Source organism: Phanerochaete carnosa, assembly GCF_000300595.1.
Source record: "Phanerochaete carnosa HHB-10118-sp unplaced genomic scaffold PHACAscaffold_1, whole genome shotgun sequence".
In the NCBI taxonomy this organism is placed as follows: domain Eukaryota; kingdom Fungi; phylum Basidiomycota; class Agaricomycetes; order Polyporales; family Phanerochaetaceae; genus Phanerochaete; species Phanerochaete carnosa.
Window position 1 is genome coordinate 1,367,355 of NW_006767628.1, and position 21,603 is coordinate 1,388,957.

General features: G+C 53.7%; 8 protein-coding genes across 8 annotated transcripts; 6 read left to right on the forward strand and 2 right to left on the reverse strand.

Annotated features, from left to right (window-relative positions):
* Positions 1-149: 149 nt before the first annotated feature.
* On the forward strand, positions 150-4,851 carry PHACADRAFT_246502 (uncharacterized protein). Its single transcript, XM_007389901.1, has 14 exons — positions 150-516; positions 625-1,138; positions 1,196-1,829; positions 1,884-1,937; positions 1,991-2,227; positions 2,279-2,385; positions 2,437-2,474; positions 2,525-2,864; positions 2,916-3,080; positions 3,134-3,656; positions 3,715-3,987; positions 4,040-4,198; positions 4,256-4,495; positions 4,555-4,851. Exons 3-14 carry the CDS (start codon positions 1,638-1,640, stop codon positions 4,771-4,773), a joined length of 2,547 nt encoding a protein of 848 aa, XP_007389963.1. The 5' UTR covers positions 150-516; positions 625-1,138; positions 1,196-1,637; the 3' UTR covers positions 4,774-4,851.
* Positions 4,852-5,205: 354 nt separating this feature from the next.
* Positions 5,206-6,955, forward strand: PHACADRAFT_246507 (uncharacterized protein). Its single transcript, XM_007389902.1, has 7 exons — positions 5,206-5,773; positions 5,825-5,898; positions 5,948-6,121; positions 6,174-6,252; positions 6,304-6,355; positions 6,406-6,710; positions 6,775-6,955. The coding sequence occupies exons 1-7, from the start codon at positions 5,224-5,226 to the stop codon at positions 6,864-6,866; spliced, it is 1,326 nt and encodes a 441-aa protein (XP_007389964.1). The 5' UTR covers positions 5,206-5,223; the 3' UTR covers positions 6,867-6,955.
* A 709-nt stretch (positions 6,956-7,664) lies between these two features.
* PHACADRAFT_246508 (uncharacterized protein) lies at positions 7,665-8,588 on the forward strand. Its single transcript, XM_007389903.1, has 4 exons — positions 7,665-7,931; positions 7,983-8,064; positions 8,122-8,313; positions 8,368-8,588. The coding sequence occupies exons 1-4, from the start codon at positions 7,708-7,710 to the stop codon at positions 8,545-8,547; spliced, it is 678 nt and encodes a 225-aa protein (XP_007389965.1). The 5' UTR covers positions 7,665-7,707; the 3' UTR covers positions 8,548-8,588.
* A 1,233-nt stretch (positions 8,589-9,821) lies between these two features.
* PHACADRAFT_133076 (glycoside hydrolase family 28 protein) lies at positions 9,822-11,547 on the forward strand. Its single transcript, XM_007389904.1, has 9 exons — positions 9,822-9,994; positions 10,051-10,213; positions 10,264-10,290; positions 10,341-10,425; positions 10,478-10,542; positions 10,604-10,913; positions 10,970-11,049; positions 11,100-11,176; positions 11,234-11,547. The coding sequence occupies exons 1-9, from the start codon at positions 9,845-9,847 to the stop codon at positions 11,534-11,536; spliced, it is 1,260 nt and encodes a 419-aa protein (XP_007389966.1). The 5' UTR covers positions 9,822-9,844; the 3' UTR covers positions 11,537-11,547.
* Positions 11,548-12,072: 525 nt separating this feature from the next.
* On the reverse strand, positions 12,073-13,497 carry PHACADRAFT_179767 (uncharacterized protein). The gene is made up of 3 exons (XM_007389905.1): positions 13,368-13,497; positions 12,473-13,288; positions 12,073-12,423 (listed from the first exon to the last, which is right to left on the reverse strand). The coding sequence occupies exons 1-3, from the start codon at positions 13,406-13,408 to the stop codon at positions 12,255-12,257; spliced, it is 1,026 nt and encodes a 341-aa protein (XP_007389967.1). The 5' UTR covers positions 13,409-13,497; the 3' UTR covers positions 12,073-12,254.
* Positions 13,498-13,814: 317 nt separating this feature from the next.
* Positions 13,815-15,083, reverse strand: PHACADRAFT_63017 (uncharacterized protein; the record flags this gene model as incomplete). The annotated part of the gene is made up of 2 exons (XM_007389906.1): positions 13,815-14,379; positions 14,431-15,083. Coding segments are annotated over 2 exons (1,218 nt in total), but the record flags the coding sequence as incomplete, so codon positions are not given.
* Positions 15,084-15,338: 255 nt separating this feature from the next.
* Positions 15,339-17,071, forward strand: PHACADRAFT_246512 (uncharacterized protein). The gene is made up of 4 exons (XM_007389907.1): positions 15,339-15,622; positions 15,687-15,814; positions 15,861-16,437; positions 16,496-17,071. Exons 2-4 carry the CDS (start codon positions 15,744-15,746, stop codon positions 16,913-16,915), a joined length of 1,068 nt encoding a protein of 355 aa, XP_007389969.1. The 5' UTR covers positions 15,339-15,622; positions 15,687-15,743; the 3' UTR covers positions 16,916-17,071.
* Positions 17,072-20,107: 3,036 nt separating this feature from the next.
* On the forward strand, positions 20,108-21,449 carry PHACADRAFT_203703 (uncharacterized protein; the record flags this gene model as incomplete). Its single annotated transcript, XM_007389908.1, has 3 exons — positions 20,108-20,303; positions 20,362-20,900; positions 20,958-21,449. The coding sequence occupies 3 exons, from the start codon at positions 20,108-20,110 to the stop codon at positions 21,447-21,449; spliced, it is 1,227 nt and encodes a 408-aa protein (XP_007389970.1).
* Positions 21,450-21,603: the final 154 nt, after the last annotated feature.

The following is a 21,603-nucleotide window of genomic DNA, read 5'->3' on the forward strand; positions in this document are numbered from 1 at the left end:
TGGCGTAACCAATTTAATCATTAATCAGGCCTGACCTTGGCAATAGCCCAGGGAGCGCGCGAGCTTACATAAGCATACTGATGTAACCCAAAGCGGGCCCCGGGGGTCACATCGTCTTCGTCTTTGCCCTTTGCCTCTGCTGCGGCACTGATTTTCATATGTACGTCGGAGTCACCTTTAAGCTTCGAGCATAGTCATCAGGCACAACCTGCTAGATTGATTTGAGAGCTGTGAAAGAGTCAGCCAATATCATGCTGAGTCGGAGGTACTTGTTCGAGCGTCGACATCCATCGCTGACATGCAAAGAGCTTCAAGTTGCAGCAGCGTTGGTATTTGGCCGATGGTGGACCACCAGAGCGCGTCGCATGCATCAGATGTCGGTGAAACACTGCACATCCCAAACCAGAGTTAAAGTCGCTTCATCAAGCGGTCATGCATATCTAGCAGGATGATGAACACGAAGGTTGCTGGTCCTCCGGATTTTCCCAAATCGCGGCTGATCATGATGAAAGTACGGTACGTAAGACTTGCCGAGATACCGAGTCTGGCGTGTTTCTTTGTCTCGGGAGGTTTACTCGTTCAACGTTGCATGAAACTCGTTTCTAAAGGTCCTCTGTCCGGTAGGCGTCCCCACGGAGCGCAGCGACCGGACCTGGCTGGCGAGTCTGTCCGGCCTCAAAACCGAATGACGTCATGTGCAGACAAATCCGGCTGTTTTTTCTACAGCAAATTTATGGGCCAAAAAAACCTTACTTGTCTTTGTTTCACAGTAGATTGTATTTTTAAACCTGACCCCAGTACTTAAGCCGCGTGCTGATTTCCGGGATGCTGCATAGTGTTCAGCATGGACACGTCTATGCCCCCTCTGGACGGCACTCTGCTCACCGTTTCCGATTTCGTCGACTTCCACGCTAAGCAAAACGCAGACAAACCATGGCTCATGTTCCTGGCCAAGGGGAATCCGGAAGAACTCGTGTCCATCTCCTACCATGAGATGGCGCAGGCGAGCCACCGCATTGCGCACCGCATGCGCCCAACCAGAGAGGGCCCTGATGGGGAGGTCGTCACCCTGCTCATCAACACCGACAGTGTCATCTACGTCGCCGTCGTTCTGGGTCTCATACGCGCAGGCTATGTGGTATGTATAGGTTGATACCATTTGGAAAGATAATAAGGGTAGTGATTGCGTTTACAGCCATACCCAATGTCTCCCCGCAATTCCCCCCAGGCTATGTGCCATATGCTCGAGGCCGTCTCATCTACTCGTATAATCGCCCACGGACCGACTGCAGCTCTCTTCCAACAGGTTCAGAGCGAGATGCAGGCCAAGGGTACCAAGCTCCGCCTTGACGAACTACCAGGACTGCTAGAGGTATTTCCCCAGTTTGGCGAAAACTCCGCCGCCGCAGCCAAGGTCAAGCCTTACCCACCTTCGGACAGGCCAATTGACATGCACATGTCAGCGCTGTACTTTCACTCCTCGGGCTCGACCGGCTACCCTAAATCCGTTGATTTCACGCATCGCAGGATGTTGCAGTGGTTCGGTTCGACTAGTACCTACTGGTCTATCACCTGGTGGTTAAATCCTCTTTACAGGATTTCTTGGCAGGGCTGGTAGTGTGTCACGCTACGGTTCGATGGGCTTGCCGAGCTTCCACGCCATGGGCCTCCTGCTGCAGATGATTAATCCACTCGCGACGGGCAGAGAAGTCGTTGTGTACACCCCGCAGTATCCTGCACCTCCGGTCGTCCCGAACACACAGAACGTTTACGAGGTTGCAAAGCTTGCAAAGTGCACTGGAATGGTCGCACTACCCTCTTTCATCGAGGTACGTATTGTTCCATCATTCATGTGCCGCTGACAAAACTGAGCGCGCGCGAAGGCGTGGTCACACTCCTCAGAAATTATCGAGTACCTGAAGACCCTCAATGTGCTGGTCAGTGCCAGGCCCTCCTTTCAATCTACCGGTGGTCCACTAACATTTTACAGCTGTTCGGTGGCGCCCAGCTCGCGGTGTCCACCGGGGATAAGCTTGTGCAGATGGGCGTGCGTCTGCAGTCCACTTACGGAGGCACCGAGTTCGCGAACCCCTCTATGGCGTGGGGCGGAGTCCTGGTAACAATCGCTCGGCCCAACCCAGATTGGGCGTGGTTTTGTGCGCCGCCGGATGCTCCGAATATCAAGTGGGAGCCTCAAGGCGATGGGACGTACGAGCTGATTGTCTATGTAAGTTGGTCTGAGTACCTTTGGGTGCGTGCTGCTGATCGCTGGTGGTAGGAAACTGACAACTATGACCTCGCCGTGTACAATGTACCCGGAGAAAGGGCCTACGCGACTTCTGACCTTTTCGAACCGCATCCGACGAAACCTGACCTTTGGAAGATGTGCGCTAACATGTCACTTCAGCCAATACGACTTACTGACTAGTCCTCCAGCGTTGGCCGCAAGGACGACGTCGTCATTTTGAGCACTGGTAAGAACATACCAGAGCTGCGCGTGCACCCGTTGATACAAGTTGAATAGGCGAGAAGATTGTACCGCTATCGCAAGAAGCGTACATCACCTCGAGCCCGCTCGTTAGCGGCTGCGTAATGTTCGGTCGGGAGCGCGAGCAGCCAGGCATTTTTATCGAGCCGCAATCCTCATATGCCGTCAATCCGAACGATATGGCCGCACTTGCCGCGTTTCGCGACAAGATCTGGGCGCGCGTGGAGGAGGCGAACGCGCAAGCACCCGGATTCGCGAAGATCTTTAAGGAGATGATCGTCGTCACCGAACCCGACAAGCCCCTGCCCCGGGTGGCCAAGGGGTCCATCGTCCGCAAGCAGGCTTCAGTCGTCTACGAGAAGGAGATTGAACAGCTGTGAGAGAACTTTTTTTGCGTCAAGAACGGGATTTTCACCGCAATATTTAGCTATAAGATGATCTCTGCGAGCATGAGCAATGAGGGTATTGATCCTCCGAGGTCTTGGAAGGCCGCCGACCTGGAGCCTTGGCTCACTGGGCAGGCTATGAGCCTCGTCTCACACGAACAACCCGTCGCACTCGCAGTCGATCTGTTCCAGCAAGGCTTCGACAGGCGAGTGACGCGCCCGGTCTACTTATCACCGCAGAACTAACGAATGCCTGTAGCCTGAGCGCAACATTCTTCCGTAATCACATCATCGGCGCCCTGTGCGCCTCCGAGACCCTAAGCATCCGCCAGGCAGCGCAAAGTGTCTCCGCGAATCTAGTCTTCGAGAATCCGACCATCAAGCAGCTTGCAGATGCGCTCGCTGCACTCGTCGATCCATCCGCCAGCGCTCGCGTCCGCAACCCCGTAGACGAGATCCAGGCGATGATTTCCAAGTACACTGCAGGTCTGCACACTGCGCGGGCGGGAAAAGCGACGGATGTTGGTACGGCACCGGTCGTACTCCTCACGGGCTCGACGGGCAACATTGGCTCGCACATCCTCGCGTACCTTCTCGCGGAGCCGCGTGTCGCGCGCGTGTACGCGCTCAACCGCCCGTCGGCAGACCCGCATGAACGGCTCGCGTCCGCGTTCCGCGAGCGCGGACTCTCAGAGGAAGCCCTCAAGAGTCTGCGACTTGTGTTACTCGTGGGAAACGCCACGCGCGAGCGTTTCGGGCTTGAGGAAGCGCAATACACCGAAGTACGTGCATGTCAATTCTTTCTCTTCTCGTCGCTGACTTGTGCTGGCGGTGGAGCAGGTCATGGCATCAGTGACGCATGTCATACATAACGCCTGGACAGTGAATTTCAATCTCGCGCTGCAATCATTTGAGAGTCAGGTCGCGGGAGTGCGCAAACTCGTGGACATCGCCGCCGCCGCCGCGCGACCTGTGCGGCTGCTTGTCACTTCATCTGTCGGCGTCGCGAACGCGTGGGACTCCGCTAAGGGTCCCGTTCCTGAGCAGCTCCTGTTGAATCCCGAGAATGCAGCTGGCACTGGGTACATCGCGTCCAAGTACATCGTCGAACATGTAGGTGGGAGCTATCTTTTACTTCGGATATTAATTTAAATGCCGGTGACAGATTCTCAGTGCTGCTAGGGAGAAGGGCGTTCTCGCCACTGCGCTACGCATGGGCCAAGCCTGCGGACCGAAGGAAACAGGGGCATGGGGGACGACCGAGTGGATGCCGATCTTGGTTAAGTCAAGCATCGCGCTGGGTGGTCTGCCTGCACTGGACGGCGTACGTATGGAATTTTTAGCCCTAGTCAGCCACAGCTGACATGATTTGTTCTTGCAGCCCGTAGACTGGGTCCCACTTGATGCCATCGGCAAGGCATACGTCGACTGGGTACTTGCGGAGGACGCCCTGCCCGCGTTCGTGAATATCGTGCATCCGCGCCCGGTGGTCTGGGACACTGTACTCAACGGACTGCGGCGGGAATTGGGGGACAGTCTTCCTCTCATGCCAGTGAAAGATTGGGTCGCAAAACTCGAAAAATATGCAAATAGTCCCTCAGCGGAGGACCTCGCTCGGATCGTACGTTTCCCCACTCATAGCGTTTATTCGTTCTAATCATTGTTCCACTGGTTGCATAGCCGGCTCTGAAGATTATGAGCTTCTTCCGCTCGCTTGCTCATCCAACTGCTTCGCGAGACGGCGCGGGCGCCGCTGGAGCTGATGGGGCAATGGGTGTCGCATTCGAGACTGCAGAGCTCCTGCGCTCAAGCCATACGATGCGCAGGCTCCAGCCGGTGTCAGAGGAACACGCCCGTGCGTGGGTCTGCTTCTGGAAGGCGAAGGGATTTATTGCGTGAAAGGGGTTGGGCCTGTGTATAGCGAGCCCTTGGTTTCTGGCGACACTGTGTTATGACATATGTGCCATGAATGTACATGTTCTGTATGGTGACAGTATTGCATTCCGCCGTTGCACACAAAACTAGTGGCACAAGAAGTTCATTCGACCTATGTGGGTAACGGTCCCGCGGAGGAGTTAAGTTGCTGGTGAGGCTTACTGTACTTATTATTGTTGTAAGAAGTCCTGCGCGTGGCTTACTTATCGGTAAGCACAGTAAGCAGATTGTAGTTGCAGCACTTACTGTGTGAACTTTCCCACCATAAGCAGTGAGGACGAAAATTAAGCTAACTCAATATTAGTTCTACTTACTATCCATTTTTGGAATGTAGATCCCACGGCTAACAGAACCTTTTGAAGCGCTAGGTTCTCTGTCCCGACCAAACGTCCACTTCCTAGCTTGCCTCCAGCGATGTATGCTTTGCACAGACTCCCACGGAGCTATGTGCGTTTTGCGCAAGTACGACGGGGCAATGCAACTCTACAAGCCGCCACCAGCTCCGACGCCGTGAATGCTCCGCCGCCGCCTGTACCAGCTCAGCAGAAGCCTCCGGCCGCTTCCACAAAACCTGCGCTGAAGCCCGCAGGCGCAAAGGTCCCGGGAGCACCTGCGAAATCCCAGGAGAAGACTGCGCCCGAAGCCGACGCGAAACGTGGGCCGCGGCGCGTCTGGCCGACACACCGACCGTCCATCTCACTCGCGCGACCTCGGCAGTACATGCGTCCCATTGGCGTTGGCGTCCTCCCGGCTTACGACAGCGCCTTAGAGTACATCAAGGAGGACTCAAATATTCTCAAAAAGGAACTCCGCACCGTGAAGACTGAGCTCGAGAAAGTGCAGGTCTTGCAGGAGCCCGAGGCGGCTGAGCAGGCTGCACGCTTGCAGGAGCGCGTTCGCGTTCTCGAGGTGCAGAGCGAGATTAACTTGCCCTCTGTACGGTGGAAGGCGAAGAACGGTCTTGGTATGCACACTCTTCGTTTTTTGTGAGCATGTTGAAGCGAACAGAATGTAGCCGACATGACCAAGCCCGTTTACCGCCATCTTATTGAGCAGAGGTGGAGAGAGGACGGTATCCTCGATTTGGTGGTACGTGCTTCGTCTATTTTAGGCGCTCCAAGTGCTGAATATTATGAAGATGGAACGTGTCCACCAAATGGGCGTCGTGCCCGACCTTCTCCCTGAGATTCGCCCGTCGTTGGATCTCCGAGTCAACTTCCTTGAGAGACTGCCTGAGAAGCTCCGGAAGATGGATCGCACGAAGCGGAAATCTGAGAAGGTCGAGGCTGGAATTTACCTCCTGCCTGAGCAGGTACTTGGTTTTGGAGCCTGGAATGAGCTGAACTTTACTCAACCTGTCCCAGACTCGTAAACCGCCTGTGCTTTACACCACAGTGTTCCACACAGAGCCAAGGCTCTATACTCTGCTCATGTTTGACTTGGGTACGTCACTACTAGCCTCATTGGATCACTATTTTTCCTGATACCGGTCAGACGTTCCTGATCCTGAAACTTGCGGGTTCCAGAGCTACCTTCATTGGATGCAGTAAGTGCCACTATCGAAGAGATTTGGGTCGCGATTTTGAAACTCTGTAGGCCTAATGTCGAGTTGCACACGTTCTCTAAGAACCCAATCCCGCTTACCACCACACATACCCCCTACATTCCACCTCACCCACAACGCGGAACGCCCTACCACCGATACGTACTGATGCTTGTTCCGCAACGGAGTGCGACAGAGCGCATAAAGGTGCCCGTACCGACCATGCAGGAACGTCTCGGATTCAGCTACCGTGAGTTCGCAGCCAGACATGGGCTCGATGCCACCAAGGGCGGGGGTGTCTTCATGTGGAGAGAGGTCTGGGATGAGACGGTGTCCAAGATCTACGCGGACGTTCTCAGTGCGTATAGCCATCTTATGAAGCATTATGGTCGTGTGCTTACCTATCTCCGCCTATTTTGAAGAAACGGAGGAGCCTGTATACGGCAAAGTGCCGAAGCCGGACCCGTATGCCCACTTCAAGGCCGCTCCAAAATATGCTACTGCATCTGCATAGAGTCTACCCTCTCCCCATACGTACCAAGGCGCTGTCAAGTTACTACATCTGCTTTACATCATTCATTAATGGGTGTTTATCTCAAGTCGCGACACTTAGGATCCAAATGACTGACAGACTAATGAAGGATATGTAAAATCGTATGGCAATGCTCCACTTCACGACTCATTGTCGTATTTCCTCCAATTGCCGCGAACCGTGGGAACTTTATGACACGCGCATTCCTCGCACTCCAGACTCTTGCCGGCGGCACGCGTACTTGACTGTTCTTGCAGCCACATTCTACGCACCGTATACTCATTTCTCGTCCCATTGCTAGCATTTTTGCAGTGCTATCATCGCGCTGCATTTCTAGTCGTGAGATCCAGACGCAGCATTGGAGTTCGTGTGTTGCGCAACCATCTCGCTTTCTGACTCACGTGTATAATGGCGTACATGCTAAGCCCTATCTCCTCAACTATACTGCGCTGCGGTCAATCATGCATGTCCGATGCACGCATACGCAGTCGGCATCACAGTTACGAAGTCAAGCTTGTGTCGTACCATTGCCTATCGGCAAGCGCGACGACTCGCGTGCAAGCGACTGATTACAGACCAATTACTATATAGGTGTTAGTCATACTTTCTGCAGAGGCCACGCAAGCTCTCGGAGCCCGGCAGCCATGAGCATACCGAGGGCTTGCTATCGTCTCCCTTGATGGGCGTCTCTGAGGAGATTATCAGATAAAAGGGGTGAGCGGGCGCGTTTGAGATAACCCAGCATCTACTGATCTCTCCCCTGAGACAACCCAGTATCTACTGCACCTCGCTGAACTCCACGTCCGTCACCATATCCACAACGATGTCGACACCTAAAAGAGTCATTGACGAAAACTGGGTCCGCAGCGACCGCTACCACAACTCATTCCTCATCAGGCCCGACGTCGCGCTCGAGCACGCGCTGAAGAACAGCGACGAGAAGGGCCTCCCGCAGATCTCGGTCAGTGCCGCCCAGGGAAAGCTGCTGCAACTTATTTCCCAGACTATCAACGCTAAGAGGATCCTCGAGGTCGGCACGCTTGGAGGGTATGGTCTCGCATTTGCCTCTTGCAGTATAGAGTCTGATCAAACGTCCAGGTACTCCACCATCTGGTTCGGGCGTGCGCTCCCAGCGGACGGTCACATCATCACCCTCGAGCTCGAGGAGAAGCATGCTACGGTACCTAGCTCCGCCCAGTTTGCTGAAGTGACGGTGTCGGTGCTTACACATCCCCAGGTCGCCCGCCAGAATTTCGAGTACGCCGGTCTGTCCTCAAAGATTGAGGTCCGCGTCGGACCCGCTGTTGACTCTATGAAGCAGCTCCCCGCCGAAGAGCCCTTCGACCTCGTCTTCATCGACGCGGACAAGCCTTCGAATCCTGCGTACTACAAAGAGGCTCGCCGTCTGACCCGTAAAGGTAGCGTAATAGTACGTCTCTTGTGCTTTGCTCTGAAGCTCGCTGCTGATGTTAGCCTATGGCAGATCGTCGACAACGTCGTCCGCGGGGGCCGCGTCGCCGACCCCGCCGAGGAGGGCCCGTACGTCGACGGTGTCCGCGAGCTACTCAAGGTCCTGAAAGAGGACGAGGGTGTCGAGGCGACGACAATTGCCAATGTCGGAGAGAAGGGATTTGACGGCTTTACGTACATTCTTGTTCTCTGAGCGACAACTCCAGTGAACGCTGCTCCTGTAACAACATCCGCGATTTACGTGAACAAGATGCGTAACGTATAGCTCCGTGTATGGCTAGCTGCGTACATTCGAAGATGATATTCGTTTCGTTTCTGGCGTCTGTCATGTGACTGCTTTGCGACCCCGGTGTTTTCCGGTAAACGCTTGCGCCACCAAGCCAGCTCGCACCAAATCCAGATTTTCCAACTTGTACTCGTATTATCGCAGTGACTTCCGCATAACCAACTCTCTTCACGAAAAGCGTAGTTCCTGCTGCGCTCCATACATCTCCACTGGAAGTTGAATACGTTCTGTATCTTCGGAGACTCCCTGAACAAGCTATGGCAGTTCCGAGCCATCGCACCGCATTTCGTGCTGTCTGCTCCAGTTTGGCTACGATCCATGTGCTTCAAGGGCACGTTGCATGGCACGTTCAATGCTCTCTGCTGTACACATGAACGGAAATAGACGAAAGATGGCTTGTATGGAGTAGTTCGAAGTCGTCGCCGGCCCGCTGGAATAAGCTTTGGGCCGGATAGTATTGGTCAAGTTGAGTACGTAATGTGACCTCCAATTGCTCACTCGCTTGATAACTTCTCAAGCATTTATATGTGGTCTCCAACGCGCGGTATTCATGAGAGAGAATAAGAACGCACAATCGCCAGACGTCGTTTTATTCACTCGCATGATTGTACAGGCTTCAAGTAGTTCTGAGAGATGGCTGTCTCCGAAGGATAACCTCCATATGTCATTTGAAATCTCGGAGCCGCATTACGTCGGCAGTAATATCGAACTTAATCCGCAGGTAACGTCACAAGCCCCAGGGGATACAGCAAGGATGAACTAGCATTGAAGCTAGTCTCGCTGACAACAGCTGGATTTACTGTCTCCTTGGAAGGCGATGCAAACGATCCGTAGGTTGTGTCGTTGCTCGGTGTTATGTGAAAAGGTCCGTCGGTTTTCAGGCAACGCAGGCACTGGTTTCACGGAGCCTCTTGAAGTATGGGGCGACTTCTTTGCGCCGTAGAATGCCGATGATCCTCTTGATGTGCGGGGAGACATAGTCAAGTGGTGCGGATCACGAGAATACGGTTTCTCCTGAAACTGAATTGCATAGATTTGACACAGGAGCTGTCGCAGCCCATCCGACTTCGCTGAGCATGCGCTCTGGTCGAGACTTCGGGTGTTCCTATGTTCCGGTATTTCATCGACATACTATAACTACACCCACTCTGGCACGTCAATTGGACTAGTAGGCTTCCATCCGGTCAGCCCATTATCGGTTACGATGTTGCTTCGTGCCACCCTGTTGCTCCTTCTCGGCATATCGACGGCCCTTGGACAGTTGTCTGGTCGTGTTGGCCCCACCACATCCTCGTCGGCGAAGCGTAATACCATTTGCAACGTCCTCGACTATGGAGGCTCCGTCGGATCTAACGTACGTATATTCTAGTGTATGCCTTCAACGATAATATGTCTGACTCTGTTTTACAGGACATTGGACCTGCTATCCAGTCTGCGTTCAACAGTTGTGTTCTGAAGAACACCGGCTCCACGCTGTACATCCCCGCAGGCAACTACAACATGGCAACTTGGGTTACCCTCGAGGGCGCGAGCCAATGGGCCTTGCAACTCGATGGAGTTATTACTCGTACAGGTACACCACTCAGTTCTTCTAGAAGAGTAGGTGTGCTAAGTATAACGCAGCTACCACCGGCGGACACATGATCATCGGTGCGTTTTCTGAGGTCAGATTCTCGCCTGTGTACTCAACAAGAGGACAGTCGAAAATGCAAATGACTTTGAGATGTACTCCAGCAATAGCGCGGGAGCCATCCAAGGAAACGGCTACCAATGTCGCAACGCCGGGTTTGAACCACTTTCCTTCGGACATGACCGTTGATAGCTTAATACACTCCAGGCCTCGTCTCCTGCGCATAATCACTTCAACGAACTTCTCGCTCCACGATCTCATCTTCGTCGACTGTGTGTCTGCCTCTGCATCTCTATGAAACTCCCGTCCTGAAAACTGAATTCTGGTTCGCAGCGCCTGAATTCCATGTCATCCTTGACAACTCGCAGAATGGCGAGGTGTACAACCTCGCAATCCGCGGCGCTGCCATCGGCGGGTCAGACGGAATCGACATGTCCGGCTCGAACATCTGGGTCCATGACGTAGAGGTCACGAACGGCGACGAGTGCGTCACGATCAAGAACCCATCTTCCAATCACCTCATCGAGCAAATTTGGTGCAATCAGAGCGGCGGCTCTGCCATCGGCAGCTTGGGCACCGGCACCACGATTGAGAACATTTTGTATCGCTACGTGTACTGCGTCGGTGGGAACCAGATGTTCATGTGAGTTGCCGCTGTGAATTATACTGGGTTGTAACTTAAATGCAAGCCCCCTTCAGGATCAAAAGCAATGGTGGCGATGGCTATGTCAGTAACGTTGTATTTGACAACTTCCTAGGCTTGGGAACAGCCTACGCACGTACGTACAGCCTTACTTGCCCTTTCGCCGGAGGCTCAACCTACTTCCAGTGGATGTTGATGGATACTGGTCTTCCATATCTACCATCGCCGGCAATGGCGTCCAGCTCACGAATATCACGTTCTCCGTAAGCCCAGCCTGAAACCTTACCGTGCAAAGTCCTCGTAACATCTGACTACTGCAGAACTGGGACGGGTACATCGTCGACGGCGAGCGCCGCTCTGCGTACCGCATCCTCTGCGCAGACAACGCGCCGTGCACCGAGATGAACATCGAGAACGTCCAGCTCTGGGCGAGCAACAACGTCGGCACGTACGCATGCCGGAGCGCGTACGGCACCGGCACATGCCTCGAATCTGGGAGCGGCGGCGGCTACTCGCAGGTGACCGAAAGCTACACGGAACCCGCGGCGTACTCGAGCCCCCCGACCATGAGCGGGAACCTCGCGTCTGGCTTTGCGACGAACTCACCGATCCCTATCCCGTGAGCTAGTTCTGCTCGTCGCAGGATCTGTGAGCAATGCTGACGAGATTGCGATGTCGGCACAGGACGATTCCGACGATGTTTTTCCCCGACAAGCCTGCTATCTCGCCGCTCGCCAAGAACTCAGGGTCGCCCTCGTCCCCGTCGGCGTCGCCAGCGCCGACTGGTGGCAGCGGAAGTGGCACGGCGGGACACTACGCTCAGTGCGGCGGGACAGGTTACACGGGACCGACCACCTGCGCGTCGCCGTATACCTGCGTCGTCTCGAACACATACGTGAGTATATGCGCCTGAAGTTGTTGCTCAACTGAACGCTGATTTTCGGTGTAGTATAGCCAGTGTCTTTGAGCTCAATATGTACTGCAGAACAGAAGAGGCTTGACGATATATGATATGCGGCTGTGACTTTGATTGGTCTCCTAGCTTGAACATGCAAATGCAGAGGTCAAAGGAAATATTCGACTCAGATTTGGCAGAATATAGGCCGTACATGCTAAAGGCGCAGCACACCCTGCTTCGAGACCAGCGGTAGCCTCTCTTCCACGGCCGCCCGTTCCCATTCGTTAAGACGCCTTCCTGAGAAGTCAGGTGCGCTATCTATCAGCGACGGCAGTATCGTCTGGGCCTGAAGCTTGACCGTTTTTATGCGTTCGGGGACATATTCCGCCAGCACCACGTCGAACGCGCCGACATGCTGCAACGAGGACATCGAAAAAGCTATCTCAAGGTCCAGGGGCTGCGTCCTTCCGGCCACTGCGAATAACTGTGTAAGCATCTTCTTGAGAATACCCCAGGAGTCCCTCGGATTTGTGAGCTTGAGGGCGATATGACTGATGTTGGGACAGCTCCTCAGGCCAAAATTTGGCACAGGCGTCTCGTTCCCTTTGCTGCCTATGGCCCGTGCGTAAGTCATAGCATGAGTAAAGTCTCCATCACACACGCACCATGATAGAATGTAGTAAGGTCCAGCGCCACGGAGGTAAGCTTCGGTCCACAGCCCTGGAGTACCATTTCTAGGCTCGAACGGCCGGCGCCTGAAACAATCCACCGGAAGCTGGCGGAAGAGAAACTGAGCGGTATGGGGAATCGCTGCATTGTTTTCGCAATGAGCTCGCAGGCATCTTGATGGTCAAGATCGATGCGCTCGAGTTTGTGCCCGGCCCTAAGCGTATCAACAAGGTCCTCAGAGAGCTTATATTCTCGCGTAGGCGCATATGTGGCGTAATAACGCGGTGACCTGCGGAGCTGGCATGAACGAGAGATTCGGAGTTCTGAGGCGTGGACGTAAAGCAGAATGAGTTCAAGGAGTTGCGGATTTAGCGCGATTCTATCGAGCAAGAGTTGTGTAGTGCAGCAAGGAATGATACGCCGATCTATGAACATGCTCTGGTGTGTCTGCTGTATGTCAAGGTTGTCGAGACGAAGGAGATGTAGAGAGGGAAAGCGGCTCAATACCGCGGCGAAATCGTGCAGACGAAGCCGTCCATAAGCCAGTGTCAAGTATCGGAGGTTGTGCGTGATGGAAGGAGGTGTGTCCCGCATGAAGAATAATGAGTCACGGATCATGTAAACGGTGACATGTCTGAACAGATGGCGTCTCGCGGAAAACACCCACTCGCGAGAGACGAGCGTACAGCAGCAGAGTGTCGGCATGTCGTCCTGCAGGTCGTTGATGATAATGTCAACGAGTTCTTGCGGGAGCTTCAATGGTTCTCGTTGCACTGCCATTTGCAGGAATTGCCTGGCTTTTCCGTCTCTGGAGACGAGATATGCGTTTTTAATTAGGACCGAGACAATAAAACGCCGTGGATAAAAGCGAAGAGCGTTAAACGTACACAGGAAGAGAAGCAGGCGCGCCAATTGAAGTGTTCGTCATGGTGGATATGACAGGTCTGCGTCGCCGAGAGGCAAACACACCTACGCTCACAGTTTTCAGCGAGTCTTATATATTCCACGACAACTAAATACGGCACTGAGATCAAACGTGAGTCTGGAACGCGAACTGAAACAATCAGATAAGCAAGTCCGCATAGGGCGTGGGCTACAGCTTTCCCCAGGAATGATGGACACCCTCGGGCAAATTTTCAGAACTCGGAGTTCGAAAACTTCGCGGGCGCTAGAGAGGTAAGAGACGCTGCTTGTTTCGAAAATTCAAGACACGACCAAGGTCCCCTTTCGGCGAAGAAAGAGAAAAGTTCCCAGTGTTCGTTAATATTCAGTACATTTTGCGAATGTGCGTTGTGCCCCCCTATGCCTTCCACTTACCAGTGCGCAGCCTGAGAGAGCCTCGCCTCGAGCACACGCCGACGATTCAATACTTTGTCAGCCTCCAGATAGCAGCCCTTAAGCCACCTGTTCGTTGTGTCTGCCTCGCTATCGTTCTGAAAGCTTCGTGGTAAATCGTTGAAGGCAGTTCGTGCATGTAGGATCCGCCGGTTATCGAAGAGTATTGCATCGCCCTCGCGCAGCGTATACTCGAAGGCAGCCTCAGGGCTATCGAGGAGGGCTGTGAATCTAGAGAGAGCGGAATAAAACTCGTGTGGAGTCAAAGCAGGTAGCGGTGCTTGGAACGGCGGAGAGTAGTTGATGAACTGGACCCGCTTCCGACCTGTGTGGATGTAGTCCTCGTGATTGAGCTCTATTGTCGGGTGTACATGGTGAAGATGGTTCCCATTGTTGATGTAGTGGAAAGGAACGAGCGTCTTGGTCAGTACGTCAAAATCGGGCGGATGCGTGTCCTGCAGGCGGTTTGCTGCGTACAGGGCATCGACGAAGACGGATGTCCCGCCTTGCACCCGGTTACGCAGACAATGAAGTAATTGGTAACGCGGGGGATGTTGAAAGTATCTGCGAGCTGCCGGTTAGGCTCGTCCGCAAACCTAAGTTGGCCGAACGTACAGAAGATCCATGTGAAGTCCAAGGTGAAGGTTAGTATAAGCGATGTTCTTGCTATTCTTGACGTTCACAACATCCCACATCTCTCCATAGAATGTCTCTCGTATCTCTGCGAATAGCTGGGCGAGTCGACGTGCTTCACATTTGTCGTTCGAGGTTTCATCTGGAGAGACGCCAGTAACGAAAATCAGCCCGTAGCGTGTAAGTTGTGTGAGAGCACGAAGTAACCCAGAGGGTGAGCTGAGGCCTTGATATTCCAAGAAGAGATCCGGAGCCGACTGGACCCGGGGCTTGTCCCAAGGTAAGGGGTCTACGTCACGATGGAACGCATGCAGCTTATAGCTGAAAGCGTATCGCTCTAAGAAATCAGCCGAGTAAAATGTAGAGTGGCCAGGGGCCCAGGTTATGTGGATGCCGTCGTCGGAGAGCCTAACGCTATCGGCTATGGCGTCGTTGGGTATATCGGACGTACGGTGAAGCTTCTGGCGACTAGACGGGTGCACGCAGCGGGGACATTGACAAGAGTCCCTCAGCCATTGTAATGAGTATGAAATGCCCTTGAAAGCGACATTTGCCGCTGGAACCTGGAATCGATTCACCGCAGAGGTAGCGTACTTGCGCAAAGCTAGAGGTCTCAACGAGCGTAGAGCGTGCATGCCCGTGACTCTTGCCTACGAAGAATACTACGCTATGAATGTATTAGAAACTTTTCGAAAACATTATAGAATATTAGGGGACTCACAACAGTATCGGTGGTTCACTTCAGAGATCGATCCAGCTTTCGCGCGACGCGCGCTCTCTTGGATGTAACGCGAGTGTGACAGAGACGTTACGTAATACCGTCAATCCGTTACAGCCGTGACAAAACTTCCTGCTTTTATTCGACTTGCACGCTCTCTTTGGACTGCTCTGCCGATTATTGTCGTCAAGACCCGCTCTCCGCGCCCAGATTCCAAAAATGGCCTCAACATCCTCTTCTGAGGTCTCACAGCCGGTGGCGTTTTCTACACAAACGCAATATCCGTTGCCTACGCAGAAGTTCATGATACCTGCGTCATGGCGGCGTTACCAGCTCTCGCAGCTCGTGAACAAGGCTCTATTTCTCGCGAAACCCGTGCCGTTTGACTTTCTTGTGCGCGGAGAAATCTTGAGGACAACGCTGGGAGAATGGTGTGCGGAAAAGGGCGTTGGCGAGGTAAGTTTCATGTCTGCGGCTCGGAATGCATACTGAGCAGCTATTTGCACATCCTGTGTCCCAGTGCTGATGAACTGCGATGTAGGAAGAAACACTGGAGATTGAGTACATTGAGTCTGTCATGCCTCCGCAGAGGATGACGTCTCTGCCGCATGAAGACTGGGTCTCGTCGATATCGTGCCAGGAACCTGGGTACGTCTATCGGATGCGCGTGCATCACAATCTGACGAAAGAGCAGGCTCTTTCTGACAGGATCCTATGATGGCAACATTCGGCTATTCGATTATTCCCAGACATTGCTACAGACCATCCCTGTGCAGTCTGCGGCAATTACTTCAGTGGCGTATGTCAAAAAGACGAATAAAGATACCCAGCTCGTTGCGACTGCGTCCCACGATCTAACAGCGAAATTGACTGAGGTCAGCATCTCGCCCAGCGACCCTTCTCCCTCCAGAGTTCTTGCCTCTCTCCATCTGCACACAGGCCCTCTGACTGCGATTTCCACGAACGCCGCCGGTTCTCATCTACTCACGAGCTCGACAGACGAGCTGATCGGCCTATGGGACACGTCCATTCCTGATTATGACGAGGTTCCTCCGGACGATGCGTCATCCGAGAGGAAGAAGCGGCGGAAGCTTGACGACAGCCAGGAGTCGAGGGCAAAACGTAAAGCACCTATCTCGGTGCTCAAAAGCCACACGGCTCGAGTGTCGAAGGCGGTTTTCACAAAGGATAACACGAACGCCGTAAGTGCTGGCTTCGACTCAACGGTACGGACTTGGGACGTGGAAAACGGTGTGTGCACAAATACTATCGTATGTATCCCTTCTATTATTGCCCTGTATCTTCCTTGCTCACGCTCGTCTTAAATAGACTGCACCTGCAAAACCTTTCTTGGACATTGCCCTGCCGGTGACAGGTCAAACCATCCTTGCAGCGTCCACCGATCGCACGGTCTCGCAATACGATCTCCGCGCCGCCAGTTCTTCCGCCGCCACACCGTCTATCGCCTCCCTCCCTCACCCTGCGACCCCCTCATGCGTTGCCGCATCACCGGTAGGCTCGGGCTCTTCTGAGCACCAGCTCGTCACTGGTGCGTACGACGGCAGCGTGCGGCTCTGGGACCTGCGCAGCGAGAAGAGTGCGGTGACGAGCTTCAAGGTCTGGGAAGGACGTGCTGGTGGTAAAAAGATCCTCAGCATCGATTGGGCATTCGGCATGGTTGGTATCGGTGGCGAGGGTGGCGTCGAGGTCTGGCGGATTGGCGAAGGCGACAGGCTGCAGTCCTCGTGATGTTGTTTCCGCCCGGTTACAGCTGCAGAATAGAGCGTCATTCCTTCGGCTATTCTTTGCCGCATTAATCATTGCCCGCCAACAAGCCACCTCGCTACGACGTAACGAGTGAATTGCCACACCCCTTGTTCTCGACACATCGGCGTTGTAGGAGGCATAAATGGTCTGTCCTGCCGTGATCAAGTATTATGTGTATTCTGAAGCACGTATGAAAGTGACGCCAAGTCGATGATCGTTCGACTCGGGCTCCTGGCTACTCGGTATCAGCCTGGCATAGTGACCAGCACGGCGCGCACCAAGACTTTTGCATCTAGATCCCAAGTTTACATAGCATCATTCGAGTCAATTGAGCCTTTCTTCATGTAGTCTGCTCAAGCATCGTGCCCAACCGACCCCCAAAGTCGTACACTTCGTCGGCGTTGCTGCTACATAGCGCCTCTGTGATGAGCCAGTGGAGCTGGCGACAGCCGCTTTCCGAACAAAGCCTGCGTAGACGAGAGGGGTTGAAGCTTAGCAGGACCCTAGTGCTATCACAGGACGGTTCCTCTCCCCTACAGCGCCGTCTGATCCCAATGGGTTCTCAGTACCGCCCTTATCAACAGCCTCGCACAAGCTCCCAGTGTTCTTTGCTGCGCCCCCGGCGTTTTCGCGTCACTTGCTGGTTCGCCAGATGAGACCGTTACGAAATTATGCCCCATGTATTGAAATATGTACACTTGCTACGCTGCTGAGATTTCCCGCTGCCCTCAACCTCGAACCTGCTACCCATCACTATTTCGAATCTCTCGAACCTCCGCGGCCCTTACTCCTGGCCATCCTGCCAGAACGGATGATAGATCACTCCGAGGGCAGGGCCTGGGCGTTCAATTAGCCGCCGCATTCAACACAGGTACCAGCCATTTCTATAACCCGCATCTTTCCACACAGGACCATCTCTCTACTTAGACGCCCCCTGGCCGCGACGAAGATCGAGCTTCTTGTAATTATACCACGGCGAACACCGATAGGCAGGGCAAGATTCTAGTCCAGAGGACTCCGCAAGCCTGGGACGGCCCTACAGCTGGACATTGCTGAAGCGTCTCGTACACATCTGGTAGTACCGCAAGGCTCTCTTCTCCCGCAGGTCGTGTCACTATGCGACCCTGGAATGTGCATGGAGACAATAGTCTATCAAGCTGTTTCGGAGCTCTTGTGCACCCCTAAACTCTGGAGCCTATGCATCAAGTTACACGCTGAGCTTGCGTTGAATCCTCATGGCAGCGGCCTTTCAAAGCTCGAACTTCGAAAGTCTCAACAAACAAGGACAAGCAATTATCGTAGAAGGCTGTGGCAGACGGCCGCCGAAAAAAAATGACGAAAGTGACTATCGATGGACGTGATTGCAGCCGCAATGAATGACGCGTGGGTGTCGTGCCTTGCCTCATGGTCCGGAAGCTCAAGGGCTGAGTATGAACGCGTAGGGATTTTAGTCACGAAGATGATGAACGACCGAAGACAAAGTATGGCCGGAAGAATACTGGAACGATAGACACCCCTTCGTTACTCTGCAGGATGGTATGTTTAGGCTCCGCTTTGCCCCGCCGCCCACCAAACGTGTACTACTGGTTGCTAGAAGCGCTGCTCTCTCGTTCCCCGAGGTAACTTGTACATTGTATGGCTTCGGATTCTGTCAATGATCTTCCTGGATTGCACCGCGAGGCTTATCATGACTGATGTCAAATACTAGATATCGCGCTGAACAATGCGAGGGACGCAGTTGTCGATATGCAAGCACGGCCTTGAGTTGTATGGCTCTCACGGACTCTTAAGTCATGCTCGGTGCGAGATCTGCGCGAGATAGCAGGAATCTGACAGCATTGAAGGTGTCGAGGAGCCTGATATGCGACAAATTTCTCGCTATCTTACAAGATAGTAGGCTCGAACTCCGAGGTATCCATACCGCGTCCCAGACGTGGCCGAAAGTCTCATCTTGGGCCATCACATCGAACGATGAAGTCATCGTGTGAGCTGGGTGGGGGGCATAACTTGACGCGTACATTTGAGCCCAAGGGTCCAGGCATTGTTCCTGGATGGCAGACTACAGTACTCGATATGGTCCCCAACCCGAAGTTGGACACTTTTCCAGTGCATAATGAGGGACAATAGTGCGTCGGTATTGCTTCCCTATCGTGTCTACCTCATGTATGACATATCTCTGACATGTGTCCGTCAGGTTTCCAAGGAACCTGGCAATGCCGTCCAGGTCCGGAAGGAGCGTATTAGAGTTACTGCCTCGGAACTCGTGTTGAGGCGCACGATACGGTTACATTGAGATCATCCGCCTATGGCTTCTTCTAAAGGGACTCGAAATCACAAACTCTGCTCCATCTCAAGCCTTATTCTTCTGGAAATCCGGCAATGCCACGCTATCCGGGAGACACACTTACGCTCGTAGTGAAAATCGATCTCAGGGCCCCTTGCCAGCAAATAGCATACCTTAATCCGCATTTTTTCTAGGCCGCCAACATCTGTGCTTCAAAATGTTTGCAACCGGTGTGTCGCACAGGAGGAGTCTGTTCAGATGCAAAGAACATGAACCAGCTTGGCAGTTCATTATTGGCGTCTGGTCAGCTGTTCATGTTTCTCGAGTCCTCTTGCGCACAAACAGTGCGTAGATTCGATGATAGCGAACCGGAGCACATCTTCTCATCACTCCTGCCTTTACCAGTGCCGTCTCTCACATAGTGGCTCCACCATGCTGTCGCAGTCTCCTACCCCGGTCGGTTGTCACAGAAATGAGGTGGAAATGCTTGCCGTCTCAGGCAACTGGGCCCGTTATAATAACAGGCTGAGTCTGCGGAATCTGATAGTAAGTGCGGTCAATCTGTCCCGTTCGTTATCTGGATATCTGTGCCGAATCTCAACCTGGGCTCGTCAGGACCTGGCCTCGTGGAATACGGTCTATCTCATACACCGACCTCACGCCGCTCTCAACGCATGCATTTGCAGCTTGCAGGTTGTTCATAAGACATGCTTCTTCAAGCCTCTGCCGCAACGCCTGATGTTGACCCTTCGGTCCTAATAGACATTCGCTGGAGGGCTCTGCTTCGCGCCGCAGCACTGAATCTGGTACTTGAATTGTGCCGCTGTCGCAACAGCTATGCAAGCTATCCATTTCGCTCTTCACTACGTCTCAAATTTCCTCCTGACTGCATGGCCCCGCCGAGACAGTGGTATCGCATCAAATTTATAGATCATCCTAGGCTTTGCAGACGAGCACCAGAGGCATACGCCGGAAGGAAGCCCAAAGTCTGGTGCAGGAAATGTCTGGAGAAGGCCTTATGCGAGTTCAAATTGTCCACTGACTTTGCTCTTGAACTATGGGACAACGCCGAGATTTGTAGCAAACGTGAGTCTTACTTTGATTGCTCCATGCGTCAGCCTCTAATACTGCAGCATCGTACCAGTGAGAGAGGAGAATCGTGGTTGGATCGTATGCAGCACATGGAAATGCCTGACGCACCTTAGGTATTGCGAATATGAGCAGCCCGATGAGACTCGCCAGCAGGCTGCCCAAGAGTTGAACAAGATCAACGCGGCGCGCAGACAAAGAAACAAGCTCGCCCGACACTTGGAGCCCCGCCTCGCCCCACTCTCAACGTCACGCTTCACGCGACCCCCGAACCCACGCATCTGGTCACCGCTGCCGCTGCCGCTGCATCCCACCTCTTTCGCCGAGTCAGCATCGGAGCTGGCGGTGACCATTGCCGGAGCGATGCCTGGACAGGCAAGAAGGGACGAGCTTTGGCAGGAGGCTGTTACGCTGCAGTCCTCCTCCTCTATAACCCCGCTTGTGCCCGATGATTTTGCAGCTCCGCCTTTCGCCCCACTCGCATCTCAGTTTCCTGTGCCTTTCATCGCCACATCCACGGCGTTCTTTGGGCCACATGTCGCCGACCCAGGTAGCGATATCTGTGGAGCTATGCCGCTCATTGACAATATCTCGGTGAGCAGTCCTGACGCACTCAATAACTCTAGCTGTTCTCAATCAACCTTCTTTCAGGCCGGCACTCACAGGAACGGGATGCAGCAAGCAGCTCTCCAGCCTTCCCTTGTCCCCTATATGCCTCCCGAGCTCGTATATCCCATACTCACGGCTCAGCACGATATGTCCTGGATGAGCGGAAGATACGTCGCGCCGGACTCAGAAGCTGCTTACGCAGGCGCTGCCCTTCGTCATATCACGCATCTGTCAGGCGAGTACAGCATCCCTCCCCAGCCGCCGCCGGCCTGTTCGCAACAACCTGTCGGTGGGGACACCAGCTCCTTCTGTGGCACACGAATTCCCACAGAGGAACGTCTGCAATACTATGTACCTGTCGTTACACACAGGATGCCGCTGTCGGCCCAGTGTTCTGTCGGGCAAGATGGCAGCACGAAAGGAGATGTCTACTGCCCTTCCCGTCTTCAGTACTACGACGAATCTGGTACCGTGAGCCAAAGGTGTCCACTCGCGCCGGAACCCCTCCGCCCTCCGGTCTGGCCTCCTTGGTAGGACTGAGACGGCTGTAGGTAAGATGTTCGGCCCACTCTAAACTGCGTATGGTCTTTCAAACTCTTCCTGTAAAGCTCTCTCTCTGGTGCCGCTGAGTCTGTAGTAGGATTAAATTTCGTAGTTTGCAATGTCTTCCGGCTTCCTCTCCCACCCT